This window comes from Taudactylus pleione, unplaced genomic scaffold, assembly GCF_031769625.1.
Source record: "Taudactylus pleione unplaced genomic scaffold, aTauple2 ptg000095l, whole genome shotgun sequence".
NCBI lineage: Eukaryota > Metazoa > Chordata > Amphibia > Anura > Myobatrachidae > Taudactylus > Taudactylus pleione.
Genome location: NW_028284497.1, coordinates 7,248,097 through 7,273,419, shown reverse-complemented (window position 1 = coordinate 7,273,419; position 25,323 = coordinate 7,248,097). Strand labels below are relative to the sequence as shown.

Sequence of the window (25,323 nt, the reverse complement as noted above, 5' to 3'; positions counted from 1 at the left end):
TCAATATAAAAGCAGATGGTTACATGATGTTATCTAAATACAATTAGCGCAAATAAATCATACAGTCACAAGGTACAGTCGTTACATACGCACGTGCTCTGGGTCCAGATCCTGGCATCAAAGATGAAACCTCCGTCAACAGCAAAGCAAGAAGACTAGCATCTAGTTTCAGAGAGCCTGCATATATACTCTAGCAAAGATAGGCAATACAATAGAGCAGGTTTGCATGATTCCATTGGTCCTTCTTTCTGGTTCTTCTGTTACAGTACAGTTCATAGGTCAATTCGTATGGTCACATTCCAGCCTCCAACAGCTCTCTGTGTCCATTTTCCCACTGCATAACAAATTAGACTGGCTACATTACATGAAAAATTTAAATCCCTAACTCTCTATGATCCATAACTTGCAGAAACATGTTGCGATTTCTTCCCCGATGGAACTGGAAATCTGCAAAGACACAGGTTTAGAATGACACTAAACATGGTCTGCTTATCATGCACTAAAACCTAGATATCAAATAACATGTATTTCACAACATTACTGATAATGAATTAAACCTTAAATATTAACCTTAATGCTAGGGAACCTTTTTATGTAAGTGTGTAGAGTGTAAGTATTGGGGTATTGGGAAAAGACGCTAGTTAGCGTTGTGCGACTACGTGTTTTTTGGAGTACACCATGGTACGTGTTTTGCAGGGTTGATCATAGTAACTGTCTGTATTTATATAATGAGGACTTTTAACATCTTTCTATTGCGTGGGAATCGCACGACGCTAAATAATAGCATCGCTGTATGTACTTATAATGTGTGAGATTCACTAAAATGGCGGGGTGGCCAGTCGCAAAATGGCGTTGTGCAGATTTAATTTTAAACAGATTCTGTCTCAGCCAATTATCCAGCTTCAACACTAGATGCAGTGCTTCTCTAAAGAGTGTAAATTAACCCCTTCACCCCCCTGTGGAGGCAGCAGCACTAAAAGAGTGTGTATTAACCCCTGCAGGTGTGGGGAACAGCTCACTGGAAGGCAATCCTCCCTCCCCTTCTCTCCTGTGAGAGCTAAGGAGGGGGGCAGTCTCCCAGTCTGCTGCCCTCCACTGAGCAACAGTGTGTTTAAAGCATATCAGAACACACACCCAACTCTGAAGTCTGAAAGGGCTCGTGTTAATCTTGTGTGTGCAGAAGGTGACCCAAATAGAATATTTTGGGAAAATGGGTTTTTGTACAGAGAGAAAAACATCAGCAGCGAGCATTCAGATGTAATTACTGAGAACAACTGCTTGTACCACTGTCTTACAGGGACGGCTTGTTGAAGGTGGCCCATGAGAATCCCCTGGTAGGACATTTAGTTGTGTCCAGAACCAAGGCCCGGTTAATAAACAATTTTTATTGGCCCGGCATGATGACCGACATAGCTAACTACTGTCATTCATGTCATGCGTGCCAGGTGGTTGGGAAATCCGGTGATGTGAAATGGGCGCTCTTGATGCCCTTGCCAGTCGTCTCAGAACCTTTTGAATGGATTGCTGTAGATATTGTGAGGCCCCTAGCTTTTCCCAGTAGCTCTGTGAAGGAATATATTTTGACAGTGGTAGATTATGCCAACTGGTATCCGGAAGCAGTGACTCTGTCATCAATCCAGGCAGATAAGGTTGCTGATGCCCTTATAGCCATATTTTCCAGGGTGGGGTTCCCAAAACCTCCTGCAAAAGCTTCTGTAAAAAGATGCATGTGGATCACCTCTACCCATACCACCCCCATACCAATGGGCTTGTGGAAAGACTCAATAGTACCCTAAACAGATGTTGTGGACCTTTGTGGAGTCCCAGCGAAGAGACTGGGAGAGATTCCTGCCTCACCTCCTCTTTGCATACCGCAAGGTGCCGCAGGAATCAACCGGATTCTCGCCCTTTGAACTCCTATATGGGCGCTGCGTGCGAGGCCCTTTAGATTTGATAAGAGAAGAGTGGGAGGGTAAGCTGGTCACTCCTGAACAGTCAGTGGTACACTATGTAGTACAGTTCAGGGGAAGCTGCAATCCCTGATGGGGATGGCGCAGGATAACCTCAAACAAAAGAGGTGGTACGATCGCCACGCAAGAGAGTGCATACTTGATGTAGGACAGAAGGTCCTGGTTCTGAACCCGCTGTGGCAGAACAAGTTGCAGGCTGCCTGGCAAGGCCCTACTCCATAATACAGTGCATCAATTATGTAAATTATGTAGTGGCGCAGGAGGCAGGCCAGAAAAGACAGAAAATATACCTCATTACATGCTTAAGGCATATCAAGACAGGGAAGCGTGTATATCAGTTGATTGTAGCTTTCCTGAGAATTAACTCTAATCTGACCCTTTGTTAGACCTGGCATTTGCTGCCCAGGAAGGAGGGTCTTTGACAGATGGTCGCCGAGGGGAGACGCTGTCTGCACTATAGCTAGGTCAGCTAGCTGACACACTATACCCGTATCAGGCAAATTTTACAGGGACGCCTGGCAAGACACACCTAGTGATGCATCATGTCAACACTGGCATCCAAACTCTATTGTGACAAGCAGCCTACTGCACCTCCCAAGATGTAATAGTACTGGTTCCCAAGAGATGTGGGGGTACCCAATTCTCTGTAGATTTCAGAAGGTTGAATGAGGCCACAGTGATTGATGCCTACCCAATGCCTAGGATAGATGACTTGCTGGATCAGCTGACCCAGGCACGCTACATCACTATCATGGATCTCTACCGAGGGTACTGGCAGATTCCATTGTCGCCTGCAGCCTGCAAGAGGTCCGCATTTATCACCCCATTTGGGCTGTTTGAGTTCCTCGTCATGCCCTTTGGAATGAAAAATGCCTCTGCGTCCTTCCTGTACCTGGGTAATGACCTGCTGGCAGGCCAGGAGGGACATGCGGTGGCGTATTTGGATGACATTGCGGTGTTCAGCCAGACATGGGAGGAACACCTGAGACACCTTGATGGTGTATTGAGCAAAATCACTGAAGCAGGTCTGACTATCAAGCCAGAAAAATGCCAGCTTGGCATTAGTGAGGTGCATTACCTGGGACACCGTGTAGGGGAAGGTATTCTGCACTCAGCTTCCACTTTGCTCAGTTCTATCACAGCATAGACTACCCCTCGGGACAAGAAACAGGTCAGGTCATTCTCGGGGACTGCGGGGTACTACCATAAATTTGTACCCACCCACGGTACCCTCACCACACCCCTAACCGACCTGACCCAAAAGAAGCAGCCAAATCTGGTTGCGTGGATGGCAGACTGTGAGCAGGCCTTCAGAGCACTGAAGTCCGCCCTAGCTCAGTCTCCTGTGCTGCAAGCCCCAGGTTTTAAATGCAAATTTATTGTGCAGACTGATGCCTTTAACTACGGTCTGGGAGCTGTCCTCAGTCAAGTAGACAGGAAGGGAAATGAGCACCCAGTCCTCTACTTGAGTAGGAAACTGCTCCCCGTGAGGTGGCATATGCCACTATTGAGAAGGAATGCTTAGCTATTGTGTGGGCATTGCAAAAGCTGCAGCTGTACCTCTATGGCAAAGACTTCACAGTAATTACTGATCATAACCCACTCAGTTGGTTGAACAAGGTTGCCGGGGGTAACAGTTAATTGGTAAGATGGAGTCTCATTCTGCAGCAGTACACATTCACCATTCAACATAAAAAAGGGTCGCAGCACAGGAATACAAACGAACTCTCCAGGCAAGGCGACGAGGTAACACAGTGGCACAGGGAAGTATGTGATGGATGATCACCATCTCCCTGCACATTTTTTAGGAGGGAGTTGTGTCATAACTGTATGCATTCTGTGTGCCCTGGGTAAAGTGTGCACATGGTACTATGAGTAACAACCTGACCATGAGAGTGATGTGTATTATTATAGTTCCCCTAAAATATATATTTCAGGAATGTCTGCATTCTATGAATTGGTACAGTATGTCAAAACTAGGTTGCATCAGCTACTCAGAACCAAGTGGCCAGGTGCTACTTAGTCTCTAAAGACAAAAGCTTAATGGAAATAGTGTTTGCTCTCCACCGTAGGGGGCCCTTGTGCAATACCCACACACAGACCCACCGGCTTATCAGTCTTCCTACAATAAAATATCTATCTTTAAAATAAAATATCTATCTTTTAAAGTAAATTATCTATCTTTTAAAATAAAATATCTAGCCCAAAGAGCTACTGTATATGAGGTGTAGGTTGCTGTAGCCATTCTAATTTACATATACACAGAACTTGTGACCAGCATTATAGTGAATTAGGCAAGGTTTTAATTCCCACATAATCATGTCCAAATCAAAGTCGTCATTTTGGTTATAAATTACCTTCCTCAAGACTGTCACAAAAGCATCAGATACAAATCATCAAACAAATCCGAGTATAGAGCATCCCCCACCCCTTACTTGCTATTGTGCAGCTGCAAATGGCAATGGAATGCTACACAGTGTGACTATGCCATATCCCCAGGGCTGCCAATGTTCTGGTTGCCCCTTCTGGGAGGGAGCAGCCAGATTGGCATTGCAGGGGGCGTGACTGGACAGGTTTGTGGGGGAGAAGGGGTGTGGCCACGTGATCGTGTCATTTTGACCCCGGCCCGCTTCACAATGCTGGTATTACACAGATTACTAGCATTGTGAAGCGGGGCCAAAATGACACGATTCAGCGTGAATCGCGACATCTGCTTCCCCCGCTCAGAGTTTTCTCTTAAAACCGCTCAGGGGAATGGGGGGGGGGGGGGGGGGCAGAAGGACAGAAGGAACTACAGCAGCCGGGAGGCCTTTCTATCTTTCCGGGGGGCCGGAAGGGGCACACAATTTTCGTGAGGCTCCCGGCTGAATCGGGTGGGTAGGTAAGTATGCATATCCCCATCATCACCACAAAAACATCTGCCCATCCCTACATGACAGAGATGACATTGCATTCGGCAACAGCATATACGGAGTCAATCACTAAACTTTATTGTTCAAAGTTCAAAACCAAAAGTACTCCAATAGGACTGTCTTCTGAGTCAGAAGCTGGTCCCAAAATTAACAAGATATGTAAAAACCTCTATTTGTAATCATGATGCTGTACGACAGGCTAAACAAACTAATATTGATCACACATCTCCTACTTATCTAGGTACCATAGATTATATCCCACTCTGGGCGGAAAAGGCATATATGGATCAGCAGGTATAAGGTCTCTTATGGGCACTCTGGCTCTTACGTGTTTTGGATATCCAATAACATATATTCGAACTTGCGCTAAATTTGGCGAAAAGAACCAAGTAGAACAGAATGGCTTAACTCTAGTATAAGGTAATAGAAATCAAGAAAGGAAATACTTATATAACATATGCACACAAAAAAATATACATATACTATGTGAATAAATTAAATTAAAAATTAGAAAAATAGACACAAAAAGGTAAGAAATAAGTCAAGAGAATTAAACAATATCAGTTACAAATTGGGTATTAATTTCAAGAAAACATTCTCGGAGCAAGAGTCAAAAACCAATTAGCCTGCGACAAAGCAGGCGGGGAAAAGAAAAGAGGGGGTGGGGCTGGTAAGAGTGTGGGGGCGGAGACTGAGATGACCCAGAATCCAGAGATCCAATGTGCATAAATGAATATATGAATGGGTGCACTCAGCAGATATGTAAAATAAATTGAAATTTTAATTTAGCAACCGTCATAACAACACATTCCTGATTTGGACCTTTGTCAAGATACCACGCATGTGAAACACACACACACACACTCTCTCTCTCAGTTTTTCATAGTTAATGATTGGCGCGTCTCAATAATTTGTATATAAGTTTTCTATTTATGTTGTATGCAGAAATAATTTTAAGTAAGCTGCCTTACAATATTACTGCACTATTATTATACTAAGCGCTTAGACCTCCTTTCCTTATATTTTATATATATATATATGGGATGTAATCAGCATCCTGGCACACGGTATTCCGATACCAGCGCCGGAATCCCGTTATCAGTCGTCCCAAAGGTAAGTATCGGGGGTTAGGGGAGGTAGGGCCGGCTCCAGGGGTAGCCGCACCCTGTGCCGGATGGTGAACATGGTGCCCTCTAGTCGCAATGGGGGAATGGCCTAATTGCCATAGATCTCGCCCCCTAAGTGACGTTATTTGGGGGCGTGCCCGGGTGGCACGCTTCCCGTGTATGGTGAGGCTGGGGGAGAGCCCAACACTTCATCACTAGCTGGGTTTCCCCCAGCCCTCTCCTGGCACTGAATGGATGCCGCGCGCATGAATGCAGCATCCATTCAGCTACTTTAGGGTCCGGCACAGCTGCGGCGGTGGGGGTGCCCAACCACCCGATTTGACCACCCGCAGGACACTTCGGCACACGAGTGGAACAACGGGACAGTGCTGTCCCACTGAAATCGAGCTGTTGGGAGGGGTACGCCCTCTATCGGGTGGCGCCCCAGTTCGACCGCATTGATCAAACAGCCCAAGAGATGGCCATGAGGGGAAGGTTAGGTTTAAGCACTGAGGGAGGGTTAGGTACTGGGTGGGTGGGTGGGGGGCATCACAATTTAAATGTAAGGTAAATCTGGGTACCAGAAAAATATTTAATTTAAAGGGATAAGACACTCTAGGAGTAATGCTTAAACTTAACTGTGTAAAAGCATGTCAGCATAGGTGCTATGTCAAATAAATGCTTAGGAGTATTCCTTTCTTAAATCTCTCTCATATATATAACCATGTAAACATCTCAGACTGTACGCATGGCAATCATGGTGACCGACCGGGCGTGTTGGATACCTACATCCGGCTACAGGGGGCGCTGTGGTCTGTGCTCTCTCCGCCTTTCTCGGTCCCTTCTCTCCGCCCCTCGGTTCTTTCTCCCAGGTCGGCATTTCCCGCTCTCTCTCTGCTGTCGGCCGTTCTGCTAGTGGCTCCAGTTCTCACAGGCCATCGCTCAGCCCGCGGTGTTTCCAGTGAGGCTTGCCGTTTAGCTGTAGCGTGGTCGGGCAGGTAGAGTAGGAGAGACACGCGGGAAACCCGGCCTGCTCCGGGAGGGAGCAGAGGAGCCCCGGTCCGGGTACAGGATGGCGGTGAGCCTGGATAAAGAGGCCTATTACCGGCGAATCAAACGTCTGTACAGTAACTGGAAGGTGATCTATGTGTGCATGTGTATATACATAGCCGCGCGTGTTTCTGCCGCTTCGTTTTAATGTCAGAGCATGCATCAGATAACTTGTTCCAATGTATCGTTCATCACAGCTCCTCTCCATCATTACTATCTTATGTGCCATTTGCAGCATGTGGTGTCCAATGTTACACGTACTTGTCCCTTATACCAGCGTTTACTATTGTGGTTTATGTACTAAAAACGGATATGTGAAATAAATATGAAACATTTCTGAGGCCCCCAGCAATAGAAAGACAAACAGTCAATGTACAGCAATGTGTTGTGTGGCTTCAAATGAACATGCTAATATCTATATCTTGCTATTCCATAATAAAATGTAATGCTGATTTAGTATTGGTTTATTCATGTAATTAATGAAAGCTACATTGTAGTGTAATGGCGTGCCAGAGCCTAGCATACATAGCCTGTGATGAGTTGTCATGCTAATACTGATGTACCAGCCGGAGCGTGTGCTTTTAGTGCTGGTAGCGTCTGAGTGTAACCAACTTACTGAGGCTGCCACAGATAACACCCTCCCCAGCACCATCTCCATTGTTTTAGTGTTCCTATTATTTAATTGTAGTGGTCAGTTATTATTTTTGGAAAGGCCTCTAATGGTGATGGCTGTTTTTCTTTTTCTGCAGAAAGGTGAAGATGATTTCTCCAATGTGGATGCTATTGTGGTGTCGGTGGGAGTGGATGAGGAGATTGTGTATGCCAAGTCCACCGCCCTCCAGGTTAGTCTGATCAATAGGGATGTTGGCAGAATGTGATTAGAGCTTCATTGTGGTACTCTTTGGCTAAACGTATTTGTGAAGAAATGGGATGAAGTGAAGACTGCTTTCAACTATAAAATGTGTATATTTTAAAGGACAAGATAGTCAAATATGTTGCATAAATTGTATTTAATTTGCCATATTTTAAATTCTCTTTCTTGGCGTGCTGTATCATGTCTGGTGTTTTTTGCCTAGAACATGATCCTCAGCATTCTGTTATGTTGTCATATGTTTGACTTTGTTTTTGCCTTTTTTAGACCTGGCTTTTTGGGTATGAGTTAACTGACACAATAATGGTATTCTGCGAGGACAAAATCCTCTTCATGGCCAGCAAGAAAAAAGTGGAGTTTCTAAAGCAGATTGCAAATACAAAGGGCAATGAGAATGCTAATGGCACCCCAGCAATCACACTGCTAATCCGGGAGAAGGTACAATTTTTTTTTTTTTGTTTGTACTGAAAAATATTCACCTGTTCATGTCAGGGATGTCTAAAAAGATGTCATTTGTTGGAGAAGGTGCCACCGGCCATGGATTGGCAGCCTATGCTACTACCTGTTTTCCTATTAATGTATTGCTGCCCATCCACTAGATGAGCTGAAAACGACTGCACGATTACGACATTGTATACTATATATACTATATTGTATACTATACTGAACGTGTAGGCTCATCAATCTGCAAACATGCTGAACCCGATGTTATCGTCAGGTTGACCAGCTTGTATGTACGATGATAGATGTCGGAAACGACCAACGGGCGCGTGCATCGCTGGTCGTTTCCGACATAAATGTGTACGATGCATGCACGATTTGCAAGCGATTGCACGATAATGTCGTTATCGTGCAATCGCTTGCAAATATCGCTATGTGGATGGGCACCTTTAGAGGCACTGGCAGCAGACATCAGTCAATGGGGTAGATGTATTATAGTGGCACGTTAAGTGCCGCTATAACGCTTCCTGCTTCGCCTCTTTACCGAGGCGAAGCAGGAAGCACTACCGGTGAGATGTGTGAACATCTCACCGGCCGGAGAGGAGGAGCGTTAACTCCCCCCTCCGGCGCTACCCGCTACAGACCACATCGCATCAGCCTAGTGCAGCCCTGGAGCCGGTAGCCGCCACAGCAGGGACATCGCTGTCCCTGCTGTGGGTATAGGCTAACGCCAGGCTGTAGCTGTCGATAACGACAGCTACAGCTGGCCGAACGGTCAGACGATCTGACCGTTCGTACATAGCCCAGGCTGTCGGCGCTGCTATCTTGTAGATAGCAGCGCCGATAATGACAGGGACGCATAGCGCCCCTGTCATTTACCGCCCAGACCCCCGATCATACATCGGGGAGAAACTGTATCAGCGCACTTAACGTGCGCTGATACCGTTTCTGGGCTTCATACATCTACCCCAATAAGACTTCCAAGCACATGACTTGTTTAATGGTGTCTGCAATTTGTGTTTTCAATGCATTTTGGCAGACTGAGCTTTCACAGTAAAAAAAAAAATAAAAAAAAATGTATTACTGGTTCTATTATCCAGGTTCTGTTCCACTCAATAAAAAGCAGCAGTAGCTTTCCTGATAGATAGGGATCCAGTCATATAGTCGACAGTAACCATGTTGACATTAAAATGTCGACATCTGTAATATTGACATTCTCACAATGCAGGCAGTTAGTGTTAGGGAGAGGGGTTAAATACCCATCGGAATGCTGCTCCGCTCGAACTGCTGGTCACATGGCCTCTGGGATCTTGAATACAACCCTGGAGAAGCTGCTACTGTAGGAACCAGATAAGTGACCACCACTGGGGACGTTAGGTCGACATTCTATCATGTCATCTATGTGGGCATGATGGTTTTCGAACTTGCTATATATTGAACTGTCAATCTAACATACCACACCCAACACTCTTACTAAATTAGGACACAGTCAGAATCTGTAGTGTACAATAAATATTGCACAGTTTCTGTCATTTTTATTGACTATAATATTGGATATATGCTTTAGATCAGGGGTCAGGGAACTTTTTTACCTTTTACCCCAAAATATATTTAGATACGCTGAAGTTACCCCCTTGATTTGAAAGGAAGGAAATCATATAGATGTGCCCCTGTAGCAGTACCCCCATATAATACCCCTGTAGCAGTGTCCCCATATAATGCCCATGTAGTAGTGCCGCTTGTACAAAGGGAAAAAAACAAAACACTTACCTTAATCCCCGCTCCTGCATCTGCCGCCGTCCTGTCCGCCCGGCTGCTCCTCGGAACTATGGGAGAGACGTCATGACTTCTCTTTCATAGTGCGCATGGGGAGAGCCGGAAGCTGGAGTTCAGAAGAGAACTCCAGCTAACGCGGCACTACAGGGAAGGAGCCGGGCGCCCGCTGGTAATAACATCTCAGCGGGCGTCCGGCTTAGAGCCTCCCTGCGGCGCTGGGCCGGAGGTCACTGGCGCCGCACCGGGCCCCAGTGACCACCAATCCTGGCGGTAATGGACGGACAGCCGGGCATGCAATGATTCATATGCATGTCCGGCTGTCCGTCCATTACCCCCAGAAATTAAATTTTTACCACATCTGGGGTAATTTACCCCTGTTTCCCGACCAGTGCTTTAGATAATAGACCTCAGTTTGGTGATTGTCTGTTTGGATATTAGCCACCAGAATGGGTTTTGGGTGTGGGTCAGCTTTGGACACTTTCAACCAGAATGGGGAAGTTGATGGGGAACCTGTGTATACTAGCCACTAGATTGGGGGGAGGAAAAGTTTGCTTCCCTATATATATATATATATATATATATATATATATATATATATATATATATATATATATATATATAATCTTACTGTCAGAATGGGTTGTTGTTTGGTATATTTTCTATCTTAAATGTGTTTGTTTTGTCTAATAAGCAGCTTTCCTTATGCTATGTTTGTTTTCTTTTTGAGTATAAAAGTGGATGTAGCGAAGCATACTTATCCATTGTTTGTCCATTCTATCTATAGCAAAATGAGAGTAACAAGGCAAACTTTGACAAGATGTTAGAGGCCATTCGAGGCAGCAAGAAGGGAAAACGCATTGGTGTATTTAGCAAAGACAAATTCCCTGGAGATTTTATGAAAAGCTGGTATGACTGCTTGAATAAAGAAGATTATGAGAAGGTAAGAGACTAATGCCCAAAATAAAGACAAACATTTACTTTTTAAACTGTAAAATCTTCATTATATACATGTGTTTTATGGGCCAGGTGGCATAATTTCCAAGTTGCAAGTATGCATGGTGCTCCAACTTTTAATGAAAGAGATGGCAAAAAAGAAAGTTGCAAAGGGGAAAAGAAATAATGCATTTTCAGTTGTTGTTCGTAAACTATTTTCCCACCTGTTACTGGTGCGTGAGGTTTAATGATTGACCAGCTGGCTTCTGTTCAGTCATTTTGTATTACAATTGCTACAATATTGTGTATACATTTCTCAAACTCTAACTGTTAACTAAGTTGGTAAAACTTTCAAGTGGAACTATGCCTGAAAGGAGATCTAAAATGTTTTTTAATGCTCTTTAGATGGATATTAGTGCCGCTGTAGCCTACACAATTGCTGTAAAAGAGGATGGTGAACTAAATCTGATGAAGAAGGCATCTACTATTACCTCCGATGTTTTTAACAAATTCTTCAAGGAGCGTGTTATGGAGATTGTGGATGCTGACGAGGTGAGAAAATACATACAGTAAATTACTATCAGAAATCAAGGTCTATGTGTATACATTTCTGTATTTAGGGGCATATGTATCAAAGCTTGATGTGAGATAAAATTGTGAGATGTATATCAGGGGGGTGGGTAGTCTGGCTCCTACACTTTCGCCCCGGCTCCTAGATTTTAGAAAAAATTGTTGAGCCCTGATGTATATCACCAAACAATCGGTTCCAACTTACATTTTGCAGGCTGTGTTTAAGAAATGATAGTTTGGAGCTGATTGGTTGGTGATATATATTTCACAATTTTATCTCGCATCAAGCTTTGATACATATGCCCCTTAGTCTGTAAACGAGTTAATTGTGTAACTTTCATGGGATGTAAAAATATTTCCTGGACCAATGTGATTGCTTTTGTAATTTTACCTGTCCTCAAAGGTTACTGTAACTATGATATAACATTATATTATTGCATAGAACAGATGCCAGTATATGCCCTTTTTTCCTGACTCCTTCATTACAGAAAGTGCGTCACAGTAAGCTTGCAGAGTCGGTAGAGAAAGCCATAGAGGACAAAAAATATCTGGGAGGAACAGACCCTTCCACCATTGAAATGTGTTATCCTCCCATAATCCAGAGTGGAGGCAATTATAACCTCAAGTTCAGCGTGGTCAGGTAAGTTTCTGAACTTAATTTGAGACTTTTACTCTGTTTACTGCAATGAAACAGGTTTAGTTTAAAAGTACAAAAAGATTTATACAAAATGTTTCCCTTAAGCTTAACATGGATTGTTAATATACAGGTATATTTTTGTGTTGCTCTTGCTTACAGTGACAAAAATCACATGCACTTTGGGGCGATCACATGTGCCATGGGGGTTCGTTACAAGTCTTACTGCTCCAATTTAGTGCGTACTCTTATGGTGGATCCCACACAAGAAATGCAAGACAATTATAACTTCTTATTACAGCTGCAGGATGAGTTGTGCAAGGAACTCAAGCACGGTATGTGCAAAGTTGGTGTCTGTATGGCTTGGCATAGTATATAGTGAAAACAAAGTTCTTTCAGAATATTCATTAATTTCTACACACCCAGACATTAGTGGCACGTACATTTCTCATTGCTAACCGTTGTTCGTTGTCTCTAGGTACGAAAATTTGTGAGGTCTATCAGACAATAATGGATCAGGTGAAGAAACAGAAACCCGATCTGATGAGCAAGATCACTAAGAACCTGGGGTGTGTGTGTATTATAGTGCTCTACAATATACAATGATGTGGATAATGTAAACAATTTTTCCCCATTTTAGCCTTTTTAATTGACCTTTTTACTTTCTCTGTAGCTTTGCAATGGGAATAGAGTTTCGGGAAGGTTCTCTTGTAATCAACAGTAAAAATCAGTACAAACTCAAGAAAGGTAAGTAGCCTGCCATGTTTCATTAGAATTATTCCTTTACAAGTCGTACACCTTTTGTGACTGATCAGTTATGTACATAATTATCAGTACATGGGAATGAAAAATACTACTGGGTGCACAATGTTCATAAAGAACAATGCAATACGTAAATGTGTTGTCTGCTTGAATATTACTTTATAGCACCAAAATGTGCTTCAGTTCTGTTTTAATTGTGTGTGTGTGTGTACACAACTTGTGATGGACTTTTGGTTTTGCTGTAATATGTAATTTGTGCTTGTTGCTGACATTCAGATTTGTACCCTAGGTATGGTGTTTAGTGTTCACTTGGGGCTGGCAGACCTCCCAAACAAAGAGGGAAAGAAGCAAGAGGAAAAGACTTATGCCTTGTTTATAGGGGATACACTGCTGGTGAACGAGGTAAGGTGTACACCTCCACCAGATATATTTAGATAGATATAGATTATATATATATATAATATATATATATATATATATATATATATATATATATATATATTTATATTTCTACTTCAGGGTCCATAGGGGGTCCACAGGGTTGACCTTGGGTTATAGCTGGAACAGGATCCATGGGCACCACACAGTTAAGCTTTTAGCTCCCAGGATGCACTTAGGTCCTCCTCTATACCCCGCCCCCGAGCCACAGGCACCTCAGTGTAAGCTGGTGCCCGGCCGGAGTCGGTCACCGCGCAGGGGGGCTGCAGGAGCAGCCCCCAGAAGCTTTTTATTTTAAGTTAAATTTTATTTATTTTTAATCTTTTTACTACAGACGGCAGCGAAGGGCTGTCTGTACAGACGCCCACGCTGCCGCTCTGATCCCCGACTGGCGCCGCAACGCCAGTACTGATCTGGGGATCGCGGCGGGAGGACAGAGTCCGTACTAGCCGGACTCTGTCTACCTCCCAGGACTGCTGCCGGAGTCGCCGGGGATTCAGGTAAGCCGCACGCCGCTGGCTAGCGGCGGCGCACGGAATGCCTTAAATGCAGTCCTTTAGCCTCCGGTCCGGGGGACAGACCGGAGGCTGCTGGCAGTGGCGGCGGGCCCCCCCATAACCCGTGGGACCACTAGACCACCAGGGATAACCGGCAAGCGGGAAGCCAGCATCCCTGGGGTTATGGCCAGCCAGGGGAGGAAGCCTTCCCTGTCAGCGGCTCCTCCCCTCAGCTCAGCGCGCCTTTCAGCACGTAGTCTGGCGTCGCTGAGCTGCAGATTCCTCGGCCACTCCTCCTCTGAGGTCTCCAGCGGCCATTTTCCCAGTGGCAGCGCAGATCTCAGGGAGCACGCGGACCGGTCCCCCTGTGTACCTCTCCCCTGATTAAGGACAGCGTACACAGCACTATAGCCCTCCCAGACACTGAATCTGGGCAGGTTGATTGTAGTGTAAAGGTGCAGTGAGTATATCTTCCTGCATGGTATGTGACTTTTTGCTAGTGCTGCCTGTCTGTGCTTATTTTCCGCTTACTGTCAGCTTATACCTATCCCTTTACTTCTCCTACAAGCCCTGCAGGTGTGTGGGGGAGGGGCGTTTCTACTGACCTCACTTATATAGATCACGTATTTGTGAGGTCCGTCACATACAGTTGTGTGCTACTCAGTGCCATATTGTGGGCTGTTGTTCAGCACACCGGTGAGTGCGTTTTACTTCTACCCTGGTGCCAGATATATAATATATTCTGTCATGTCAGACGAGGAGGTTGAGCGCTCAGTGGCTCCGGTGTTGGCCTCCTGCGGACGCTGTTCTGCAGGAGTAGATAGGGAGGATTTGTCACAGGATGGCCTGTGTAGTCGATGCCAGGTGGCTCCTGGTCCATCCAGACCTTCTCTGGCGCAGGAACCACCGTGGGCGATGTTTTCTCAAGTGCTGGTGTCTATTGCGGACCGTCTGTCGGTCCCGACTGCTCTCCCTACTAGGGCGGTGCCCCAGCCGACCATCCCCCATTCCCCGGGTGTCCCGCAGTTATTGCGGAGTCGTCCTGGGTCTCAATCAGTTGGTCCCTATGCGGGGTTGCCTATGTATATACAGGCTTCCCCTGTGCCGCAGCAGCCTGTGGTACCTTTTCAGGCCCCTATGGCGACGCCTCCACCATGGGTGGATGTGCTCTCCAACTCCGTGCAAAATTTGGCGGCCGCTTCCTCGGCTTTTCAGTCAATGTTGCAGACTGACATGCCTTCTAGGATTTCTAAACGCCCACTCATGACACGGGCTGCTCAGGTATCGGACTCAGAGGGTTCCTCAGATGATGGGGAGGTCCCTGATGACACGGACTCGGACGCCTCGGTCCAGGAAATGGATACCAAGTCGTCCATTAATGTGCGAGCACTAGTTAGGGCGGTGCGAGCTATTCTTCTTATAGAGGATGAGGCACCGGTTCATGGGGTCGAAGTTTCCTAGTTTCAAAAAAAAAAACTAAGGTGGCTTCTGCGGTGTTTCCCCTGTCGGATCAGTTGACGGATCATATGGCGGTAGCTTGGCAGGCGCCCAGTAAGAGATTCCTTCCTCAGAAGCGGTTGGCTTCTAATTACCCCTTCCCTGAGGCACATTGTAAAAAATGGTAAACTCCAACGGCGATGGATTCCCATGTCACCCGTTTAACTCGGGGCGCCACCTTACCATTACCGTCGATATCCTCGCTGAAGGATCCCACGGACAGGAAAGTTGAGACTTGCTTAAAGTCTATTTACTCCCTCTCCGGGGCGGTGGCCCGACCGTCCATGGCCATTTCCTGGGTGGCCAAGGCCATTGAGGGGTGGGCCAATGCATTGGAAGATACCTTCCCGGACGACGCTCCGGATGTCCAGCGGGCGTTGTTGGGACAAATGAGGGACGCCGCTTCTTACATTGGAGAAGCTTCTTTAGATGCTAGTCTGCTGACCTCGCGGGTATCGGCTGCAGCGGTGTCTGCCCGCCGATCCTTATGGTTGCGGTCCTGGAGAGCGGACTCTGATTCAAAGAAAGGTCTGGAGGCCTTACCTTTCAATGGGGAATTACTATTTGGTCCGGACTTGGACAAAATAGTGGACACCCTGGCTAAATCCAAGTCGGCCTTCCTCCCTTCGGCGGCACTGCCTGCTAAGGTTCGGAGTTCGGCTTTTCGTTCCTTTCGGGTTCAGGGTAAGGCGAAAGGTCAGTCCTTCCCGAGACAGTCTGCGAGTAAGACGGCCTCTAAACCCAAGAAGCAAGCCTGGAGTGCTCGGCGCCCTTCTTCCAAGCAGGAAGATAAACCTGCGGCCTGATGGGACGGGCCTCCCTCTGGGGGACCTCAGAGTGGGAGGCCGACTTCTTCTATTTGCCCAGTGCTGGCACAATACCACCACGGATGCCTGGGTTCGAGAAGTGGTCTCCCAGGGGTACGCCCTGTCTTTTCGGCACAGACCACCCCACCAGTTTTTCTGCACAAGTCCTTCTCAGAACAAGACCAAGGCGTTACAGGTTCAGGAGGCTATAGAGTCCTTGCTGAAAGCAGGGGTCATTGTTCCCGTTCCTCTATCACAACGAGGGACGGGGTAGTATTCGTCTCTGTTTCTGGTGCAGAAACCCAATGGTTCTCATCGCCCTATCCTCAACTTGAAGTCTCTGAACAAATTCCTCAGAGTTCCCAAGTTCAGGATGGAAACGTTACGTTCCATCATTCTGGCGATGGAACCGGGGGATTACATGGTGTCCCTGGACATCCAGGACGCCTACCTCCATGTTCCGATAGCATCTTCACACCAGCGGTATCTGAGGTTCGCTATCCTTCAACACCACTGTCAGTTCCGGGCGCTACCCTTTGGTCTCTCCACGGCACCGAGGGTGTTCACGAAGATTATGGCGGTCATGGCCGCACATCTTCGGAACCAGAATGTACGGCTACTGCCGTACCTGGACGACCTCCTGTTGCTGGCGAGCTCCCCGGAGGTACTGCTTCAACATCTCCACCTGACGATCGCTTGCCTGCAAGCACACGGGTGGTTGATAAATTGGAAAAAGTTCTCTCTGATTCCATCACAGCGGATGGTTTATTTGGGAGCCCTGCTGGATTCGCGTCAGCAAAGGATCTTCCTGACTCCGGAGAAGGTCGCCTCACTACAGCTGCGGATACGCAGTTGCCTGAGCCGTTGCCGCCTGTCGGTCCATTCGGCTATGAGAGTTCTGGGGTCCATGGTGTCGACATTCGACATGGTGGAATTTGCCCAGTTCCATTCCCGGCCCCTGCAGGGGCTGATTCTATCAGAATGGAACGGGTTACCTCACCGGATCCGCTCTCAGGTGCTGGTGTTGTCTCCGGACGTTCGGCTATCTTTGGCTTGGTGGCTTCAGACAGCTCATCTGGTCGAGGGGCGCCCATTTTGGATCCCGGACTGGGTCCTGCTCACGACGGATGCCAGTCTCCGGGGTTGGGGGGCAGTGACCGGCTCTTTGTCGCTTCAGGGTCGTTGGTCAGCGGAAGAAGCACTTCTCCCCATCAACATCCTGGAACTGCGGGCAGTATACAAGGCCCTGCAGTCGTCCGGCCCCGCTCTTCACGGAAGGGCGGTACAGGTGCAGTCCGACAACGCCACCACGGTGGCGTATATCAATCACCAAGGCGGAACTCGCAGTCAGGCAGCGATGTCGGAGGTGTCTCGTATCCTGTCTTGGGCGGAGGGTCACATTCCAGCGATCTCGGCGGTCTTCATCCCCGGAGTCCTCAATTGGGAGGCGGACTTCCTCAGCCGTCACGACGTGCATCCCGGGGAATGGTCGCTTCACCCAGAGGTGTTTCAGCTACTCGTGGACAGGTGGGGACTGCCGGAGCTGGACTTGATGGCCTCCCGTCACAATCACAAGTTGCCCGTTTACGGGTCAAGGACAAGAGACGCAGGTGCAAGTCTGGTGGACGCGCTGTCGGTGACATGGACGTTTCACCTGGCGTATCTGTTTCCTCCGATATCCCTGCTTCCTCGGGTTCTGCGGAAATTCAAGCAGGACGGCGGCATGCTCGTGCTGGTAGCTCCGGCGTGGCCCAGACGTCCTTGGTACTCCGATCTGAGGAGCCTCTCCATCGACGCTCCGTACCTTCTTCCTCAACGTCGGGACCTGTTGTCTCAGGGGCCCTGCCTTTACCCGGATCTGGGTCGGCTGTCTTTGACGGCGTGGCTCTTGAGACAGCCGTCTTGAGGTCTCGGGGCTTCTCCAGTTCGGTTATTGGTACGATGCTCAGGGCACGCAAGCCTGCTTCAGCACGGATTTATCACAGAGTGTGGCACACTTACTTTCAGTGGTGTGAGTCCAGACTTTATGATCCTCAGGTGTTCCGAGTTTCTAGGATCTTGGAATTTCTTCAGTCAGGATTGGATCTCGGCTTACGCCTTGCATCTCTGAAGGTTCATGTGTCCGCCTTGTCCGTGTGGTTTCAACGGCGGATTGCAATACTACCAGACGTTCACACCTTTTTCCAAGGTGTTCTCAGGATCCAGCCTCCCTTTGTGCCTCCTGTGGCTCCTTGGGACTTGGCAGTGGTGCTACGGGTCCTGCAGGGTCCTCCGTTTGAGCCTCTTGAGGCGGTGGAGCTCAAGTGGCTGACATTTAAGACGGTTTTTCTCCTGGCAATTGCTTCGGCCAGGAGGGTGTCTGAATTGGGGGCGCTTTCCTGTCGCCCTCCTTTCCTGATTTTTCACCAGGACAGAGCGGTGCTCCGCACTCGTCCTGAGTTTTTGCCCAAAGTGGTCTCGAAGTTCCATATTAATCAGGAACTTGTTGTGCCAGCTTTTCAGTCCCCTGATCTTTCAACTGGTGAGACTTCCTTAGATGTGGTCCGGGCGCTTAGAATTTATGTAGACCGGACGGCTTTGGTTAGGAAGTCTGATTCCTTGTTTATCCTCTTTGGTTTTCACAAGAGGGGTTGGCCTGCCAACAAACAAACGTTAGCCCGTTGGCTTCGTTCCGTTATTTGTGAGGCTTATGCACAGGAGGGCTTACCTGTGCCAGCCTCTGTTAAGGCTCATTCCACTCGTTCTGTGGGTCCCTCTTGGGCTGCTAGACGTGGCGCTTCTGCTGTTCAGCTGTGTAGGGCGGCCACTTGGTCTTCAATTCAAACGTTTTTGAGGTTCTATGCGTTTGACACCTTTGCCTCTCAGGATGCATCCTTTGGGCGCCGGGTACTCCTTTCAGCACAGGAGCGTCCCCGCCCTTAGTTGTACTGCTTTGGGACATCCCCAAGGTCAACCCTGTGGACCCCCTATGGACCCTGAAGTAGAAAACAAGAGATATGGTAAGAACTTACCTTTGTTATCTCTGTTTCTACGAAGTCCATAGGGTCCACAGGGCGCCCGCCCTGACGCACCTGGCTTCAAATGGGCTGTGTGGCTGGTCACCGGTTTTCCGTCTCCTATTGCTGTGAGTATGGTTTCATGTGTGTTCCAGTCTTCCTTCTCTCTGTTCCATATTCTCCTCCGGCCTAGGCTGCTTACCAACTGAGGTGCCTGTGGCTCGGGGGCGGGGTATAGAGGAGGACCCAAGTGCATCCTGGGAGCTAAAAGCTTAACTGTGTGGTGCCCATGGATCCTGTTCCAGCTATAACCCAAGGTCAACCCTGTGGACCCTATGGACTTCGTAGAAACAGAGATAACAAAGGTAAGTTCTTACCATATCTCTTGTTATTTATTTTTTTATTCAAATGCTCTTGAGATTTCTTTGCATACTATTGAAATATGGCTGTGGGTTTCTTTGTCCATTCACCAGGGATATGCGAAAGATTACATTTACGGATAAACATATTAAATTATTTGTAAAAGTTGTGGGAGTGGGAAGAGTTAATCAGAGGGATAAGGTGAGGTGGAGGTGTTGGTAGATCAGAGAGAGTGTGTAGGTAGAAATTATATTAACGGTGTAGCTAGGAAAAGAGTAACTCTGGTTGATGGTAAGGAATTTCATAGTTCTAATTAAGTAAAGACTTCCATGGCACTTTTTAAAGTTTTTTTGTGCAGTTTACATTAAACACAAGTTTTCACGAGAATATGGTGTGTGGTGTAGTTTTTGTTTATTTTCTCTTGTAACCAGTGGGAGGCCTTTAAGAATTTTAAGACTGAAATAGGTCTGGCCTATTTTTGGGTTTATTAGCAATTCGTAACAACTACTGTTGTTGGGTCCATGTCAGCATTGAGTTAAGACAGTGGTTGCCAACCTTAATTGAGGTGTGAGCTTCTTTACTAAAAAGGAAACCTCCTGAAGAGCTACTAAAATTGTAGAAAAAAAAATCTGGCTAATAATTGAACAATTGAAGGTCATTTAAAGAAAATGAAAAAATGTTTCATAGAAAACAACAATGCATTTAATTATTACAGTGATATTGTTGTAGTTTGTAAACAGAATTTAAGCACAGGCACATTTCACTGTTAATTACCGGCTAGAGAAGTGTAGTAGAGGTTGCAATAGATACTATATAGGCAGGGCTGCTGTGTGATTTTCCGGCAGGGCTGGGCAGAAGTCGCTCGCTCCGCCGTAGCAATGATGCCTTGGGTGGAACCACAGGGAAGCAACGCTGTGACAGTCGCCTGACGTGCTTCCCTGTGGCTCTACCTATGGCATTGACATCACGGGAGAGCATGCGTCTGAGGTCGCTTCCTCCTAGTTTACTCGGCAGTACTGCAGCTAATACCCCTTTTACACCGGAGCTAAAACCCGGGTTTTTGAAGGGTTAACCCGGGCAGCTCCCTGGTGTAAAAGGAGAGAGAGTTGGATCGCCGGGTCGAGTGACCCGGCAATCCAACCCAGGTAACTAGCAGGGTTTAACACGGGCGTAGCCCGTGAAACCCTTCTGTGAGAACAGCGCACTCCGGGTCACGATGACCTGGAGTGCGCTGCTAGCCGGCCGATTGGTCCGGCTTCAGTGGCGCTTGGAGAGGACGTCATCTCCAAGTGACCACTTTCACTCCGCAAAAGCTGGGTCTATGCAGACCCGACTGCGGTGTGAGCGGCGCTGACTCGGGAATATCCCGAGTCGACACCGTCAAAATTCCGGGTCTGATCCGGATAGGAACTTTGTTCCAACTCCGGATCAGACCCGGAATTTAGGTGGAAAAGGGGTATTAGTGAGCTACGAAAATTAAGACCGCGAGCTACAGGTTGGAGACCACTGATCTAGTAGTAATGCCTTGCATTGATTAGCTGATCAGCCAATAATACCTGGCATAGCTATCAGGAGGAAATCTCCTAGTGATCTCACATGGTGGGAGTGATCAATCAGTGTTGCTGTATCCTTACCCAGCAAACAAGTCTTAAGATGTTTTTATCTTCCTTCTATTTAGGAGGGACCAGCAACTGTTCTCACCAGTGTTAAAAAGAAGGTGAAAAATGTGGGCATTTTCTTAAAGGTGAGCTTTAGAAATCATGAAGTTTGATCTCCTACTAGTATTTGTTTTGGTCTTATTGTTTCATCCGTGACCTTACAATCTGTAATTGAGTCTTCATGCATCTAGTAGTCCACATGTAACTTTGTTTTTTTGGTTTTCCTTCTGCAATCAAAACCCTATAAGGATCTGTCTATTCCAACAGAATGAAGATGAGGAAGAAGAGGAGGAGGAGAAAGATGAAGCAGAGGATCTTTTAGGCCGAGGATCCCGAGCTGCTGCTCTCCTGACTGAAAGGACCAGAGTACGTTCTATGTATTTTTATGAGCAGCTAGCGATTTAGTGTACTATTTTTTACTTTGAGCCTTTCTTTCCTTTTGGTTCTTTGATACAGTCTTATGTCCCATGTTGTCTTTCTCATTTCTTTCTTTTCCTGTTTCTCACTGCTCATCTAATCCACAGAACGAGATGACTGCAGAGGAGAAACGGCGCACCCATCAGAAAGAGCTTGCAACCCAACTAAATGAGGAGGCTCGACGGCGGCTAACCGAGCAGAAGGGAGAACAGCAGACGTTGAAGTAAGTTCCTGCTGTTGGTAAATATTTCTGTTACTTGTCAGTTTCAAGGGTAACCTGCACATCTTTGTTTTGTGCTATTTACAGTCATTGGTAGTAAGTGTGTCTTCCTCCAGGGCACGAAAGTCCAATGTTTCATACAAAAGTGCATCTCAAATGCCAAAGGAGCCAGAGATTCGGGAGATGAAGATTTATATAGACAAGAAGTATGAGACTGTAATTATGCCTGTGTTTGGAATTGCTACTCCTTTCCACATAGCCACAATCAAGGTAACAAGATCTGTCTATTTACACCAAGAGCAGTGTTGTGTTCATTTTTTTTTTTTTTACAGTGTTTTAGTAGTCTTTCTAAAACCCTGGCAATTTGATACTGGTCCCTTTATTCAGGAGAACAAAATCAACTCTTTTGGATATTATGAGAGCCACTTTGATATAAGGAACCAACCTACCTGCTAGAGCAGGTGTGGGCAGTAAGCTGCCCTCCAGCTGCTGTCGAACTACACTTCTCTGCATGCCGTGCCACATTCTTGCTATTAGGCCTTGCTGAAACTGTTGCAGGCCATGCTGGGATGTTTAGTTTAACAGCTGGAAGGCAGCTTATTGCCCACACCTGATGTACAGTTTTAATTGAAGAAGTTTGAAAGGCTATAATTAATCTTTAGATTGTGTTTTGTATGATACTGCTCCTGTTATCTCCTATACGCATGCTGAGGGCCAAGCTTGTTGGGTTTCTGCTTGTTTTTGCTACAATTACGGTACCGCACGATATCAGTCTCTGGCAAAATTTATTTCTTCATGCTATAGGGGACACAGGGATAACGCTGGATATAGGCTGTTAAGCTGGAGTCTGGGCACCAAACGGTTAAGATTTCTTTCCCAACAGCCCAGACTCTCCCTTTTACCCAGCCATACGCAAACTGTTTTAGGAGTGGGCACTGTTTTGTGGGGGTGCTTTTTAGCTGTTACATTTTGATTTTTTTTCTTTTACTGAGTGGGCAGTGAAAGGTGTCCAACAGGACGCCCATACTGTCTCTCCACCAGCGCTGGTGCCCGCAGCACTGGCGACTGGTTTGTGTCTTTACCGGAGCTCCTCAGCACACCTCCAAGGATTCGCATCCGGATGCAGTGCCGGACAGGTAACGCAGTTCTCTGTTTGCAGGGAGCAGCATAGTCAACGGCTGTAGCCCTTGCTGAGGGAGGCCATCAGTGGGGCTGGCAGTGGAGGGCCTATGTTGCCTCCACACCCCACTAGACCACAAAGGCAGTTTTATGGCAGTAGTCCACTGCGGAAGTGGCGGCCATTTGCACTGGGGTCAATGCTAGATGGGGGAGGCAGGCTTTTCCCTGTTAGCTCCTCCCCCACCCCTTGCTGCTTTCTATCTAAGCAGACATCCCGCCACCGGGTTACTCCTCTCTCTCCTAGAAACGCGGGCGGCCATTTTCCACAATTGCCGGTCTCAGCACATCTCCAGAGAGAAGCTCGGGCTCCTGGTCTCCCTCTATTCCTCAATCTCAGGAGTCAAGTTATACACACAGCTCCTTCCTCCCCTTTTGGGGTTGGTTTGTTGAGCAATATCTGCCTATTTGGTTTCAGGGCATTGAATGTTTTGTGTGCATGTAAAAGTGTATAGGAGTAATTTGTGAAACAATGATTGTTTCCTCCTTTCTCAAATCCTGTGTGTACCTTTTTCAGGTTATTTTTATTAATCTATCTGAATAATTCTGTTACTGGTCACACTACAGTGAACACCAATCTGTGTTTTGGCATTCACCTTTTGTATATCTCACTCTTCATAACCCAACTTATTTATTTTTTGTGGTGCATTACCATTCACTTTTTTTGTAACTTTTGGGTTTATGGACATCCTTGGATTGAATTACAATGTCTTCCAAGGGCAAAATATCCAGGGAGGTGGGCGCTCCTGTGTTGCGTAAGTGCAAAACCTATGCTGAAGTGCTTTCTCTTCAGGTCTCACTCCACGATGTCCTCTGTATCACAGATACGCAACAGGAAGTCTCTTGGGCCACAGCTTCCAGTCTGGAAACGGCATGGGCTTTCACAGGTAATGTTGCAGTTAGTTAACCAACTTGCAACCCCCAGGCCAGCTCTCCCTGCTAGTCTATCTACAGACGCGACCTTGGTTACCAGAGTGCTCCCTGCTCTTGGTGATTCAAGCCATCTGCCATTGAACCTCTGTGGATGCAGTCCTTCACTCTGAAAGACCATGCATCCAAGCGCAGGCCTTCCAGGTGAGAGAGTTCTATGCGTTAATCTGATTCTGACTCCCTTGGATCATGAGGATGTCTCCATTAACTCAGATGTGGAAACCTTCTCTATCCTGGAGGACTCCTTACCATAGGTGAATGTAGAGGCCCTGATCAAGGCAGTTCAGTCTGCACTTTTGATGAAGGATTCAGAGCGCAGCTTGCTGACATGGGCTCATCCTAATAGGCGCTTCATGTCTCTAAGCGCATTCCTACCTGTTATCCGTTCTTAGTTGCGTATCGGGCCAAGTGGGAGTCCCCTCCTCTGGTAGATGCTCACATTGACTGTTAAATCTACTACCCTCCCTATCCCTAACATGGCCTCCCTTAAGGAGCCGATGGATAGGATAGGAAACTGGAAAACTTCCTCAAGATTATTATATCTTTTAATGTGGGTGCTATAACACGCCCAGCCCTTGTGTCCGTTTGGATAGCAAAGGCAATCGGCCGCTGGGCAGATACCCTGGAGGAGGGTATCACCTGTGGTACGCACAGACCAGTGTTATTGTCTCTAGTGAAGCATATCAGGGAGGCAAGCACCTATCTTTAGGAGGTGGCTATTGACACAGGTATCCAAAGTCTAAGAAGGCCCTAATTTTTGCTCCTTTTGTCCACGGCGGAAAAACAAAGGGCCTGTCTTTCTAGTTTACAGGGTTCCTCCAAGGACTCCCAAGTCCTGGGGTAAACAGTCCTGGTCTACCAGACACCCTGCCACCAAGCCAAATAACACTCCTACCTGACTGGGCTGGTCTCCACCTGGGGGACCCCAGGGTTGGGAGGCCAGCTTCTGCCTTTCTCTGATGCATAGATGGCGACCACTCCCCTGAGTCTGGGGAGTGATTTACCAAGGCTATGTCCTACCATTCAAAATGGTTCTCCAGGCTAATATTTTTCCACAAGCCTTCCAGTAGATCCAAGAAAAGCAGGAGCTTTGTGGGAGTCAATCTGCTCCCTTTTTGACCTTCAAGGTCATCATCCCTCCCCCCCCCCCCCCCCCCTGTCTCAGAGAGGTATGGGCTTCTATGCCAACCTCTTCCTTGTTCAGAAGCCGAATGGCTCGTTCCGACCCATCCTCAACATGAAGTTGCTCAACAGGTACCTGCGGGTTTCCGAGTTCCGCATGGAGTCTCTTCATTCCATTATT

The 25,323-nt window shown here is 47.0% G+C and overlaps 1 protein-coding gene and 1 non-coding gene across 2 annotated transcripts in view; both read left to right on the top strand.

Moving 5' to 3' along the window:
- The first annotated feature begins 6,819 nt into the window (after positions 1 to 6,819).
- Positions 6,820 to 25,323, top strand: part of SUPT16H (SPT16 homolog, facilitates chromatin remodeling subunit) — a 42,807-nt gene continuing 24,303 nt past the window's right edge. The window contains exons 1-14 of the mRNA XM_088469941.1: positions 6,820 to 7,126; positions 7,788 to 7,880; positions 8,177 to 8,347; positions 10,911 to 11,066; positions 11,465 to 11,611; positions 12,118 to 12,269; positions 12,426 to 12,598; positions 12,742 to 12,832; positions 12,937 to 13,010; positions 13,315 to 13,427; positions 21,298 to 21,363; positions 21,545 to 21,643; positions 21,802 to 21,917; positions 22,031 to 22,184. Coding sequence (XP_088326067.1) covers positions 7,061 to 7,126; positions 7,788 to 7,880; positions 8,177 to 8,347; positions 10,911 to 11,066; positions 11,465 to 11,611; positions 12,118 to 12,269; positions 12,426 to 12,598; positions 12,742 to 12,832; positions 12,937 to 13,010; positions 13,315 to 13,427; positions 21,298 to 21,363; positions 21,545 to 21,643; positions 21,802 to 21,917; positions 22,031 to 22,184 — 1,671 coding nt within the window. The 5' untranslated portion in view covers positions 6,820 to 7,060. The remainder of the gene's footprint in view (positions 7,127 to 7,787; positions 7,881 to 8,176; positions 8,348 to 10,910; positions 11,067 to 11,464; positions 11,612 to 12,117; positions 12,270 to 12,425; positions 12,599 to 12,741; positions 12,833 to 12,936; positions 13,011 to 13,314; positions 13,428 to 21,297; positions 21,364 to 21,544; positions 21,644 to 21,801; positions 21,918 to 22,030; positions 22,185 to 25,323) is intronic.
- LOC148526552 (small nucleolar RNA U6-53/MBII-28) lies at positions 7,566 to 7,662 on the top strand. The gene has a single exon (XR_015878240.1). It is a non-coding gene; the product is annotated as a small nucleolar RNA U6-53/MBII-28 (small nucleolar RNA).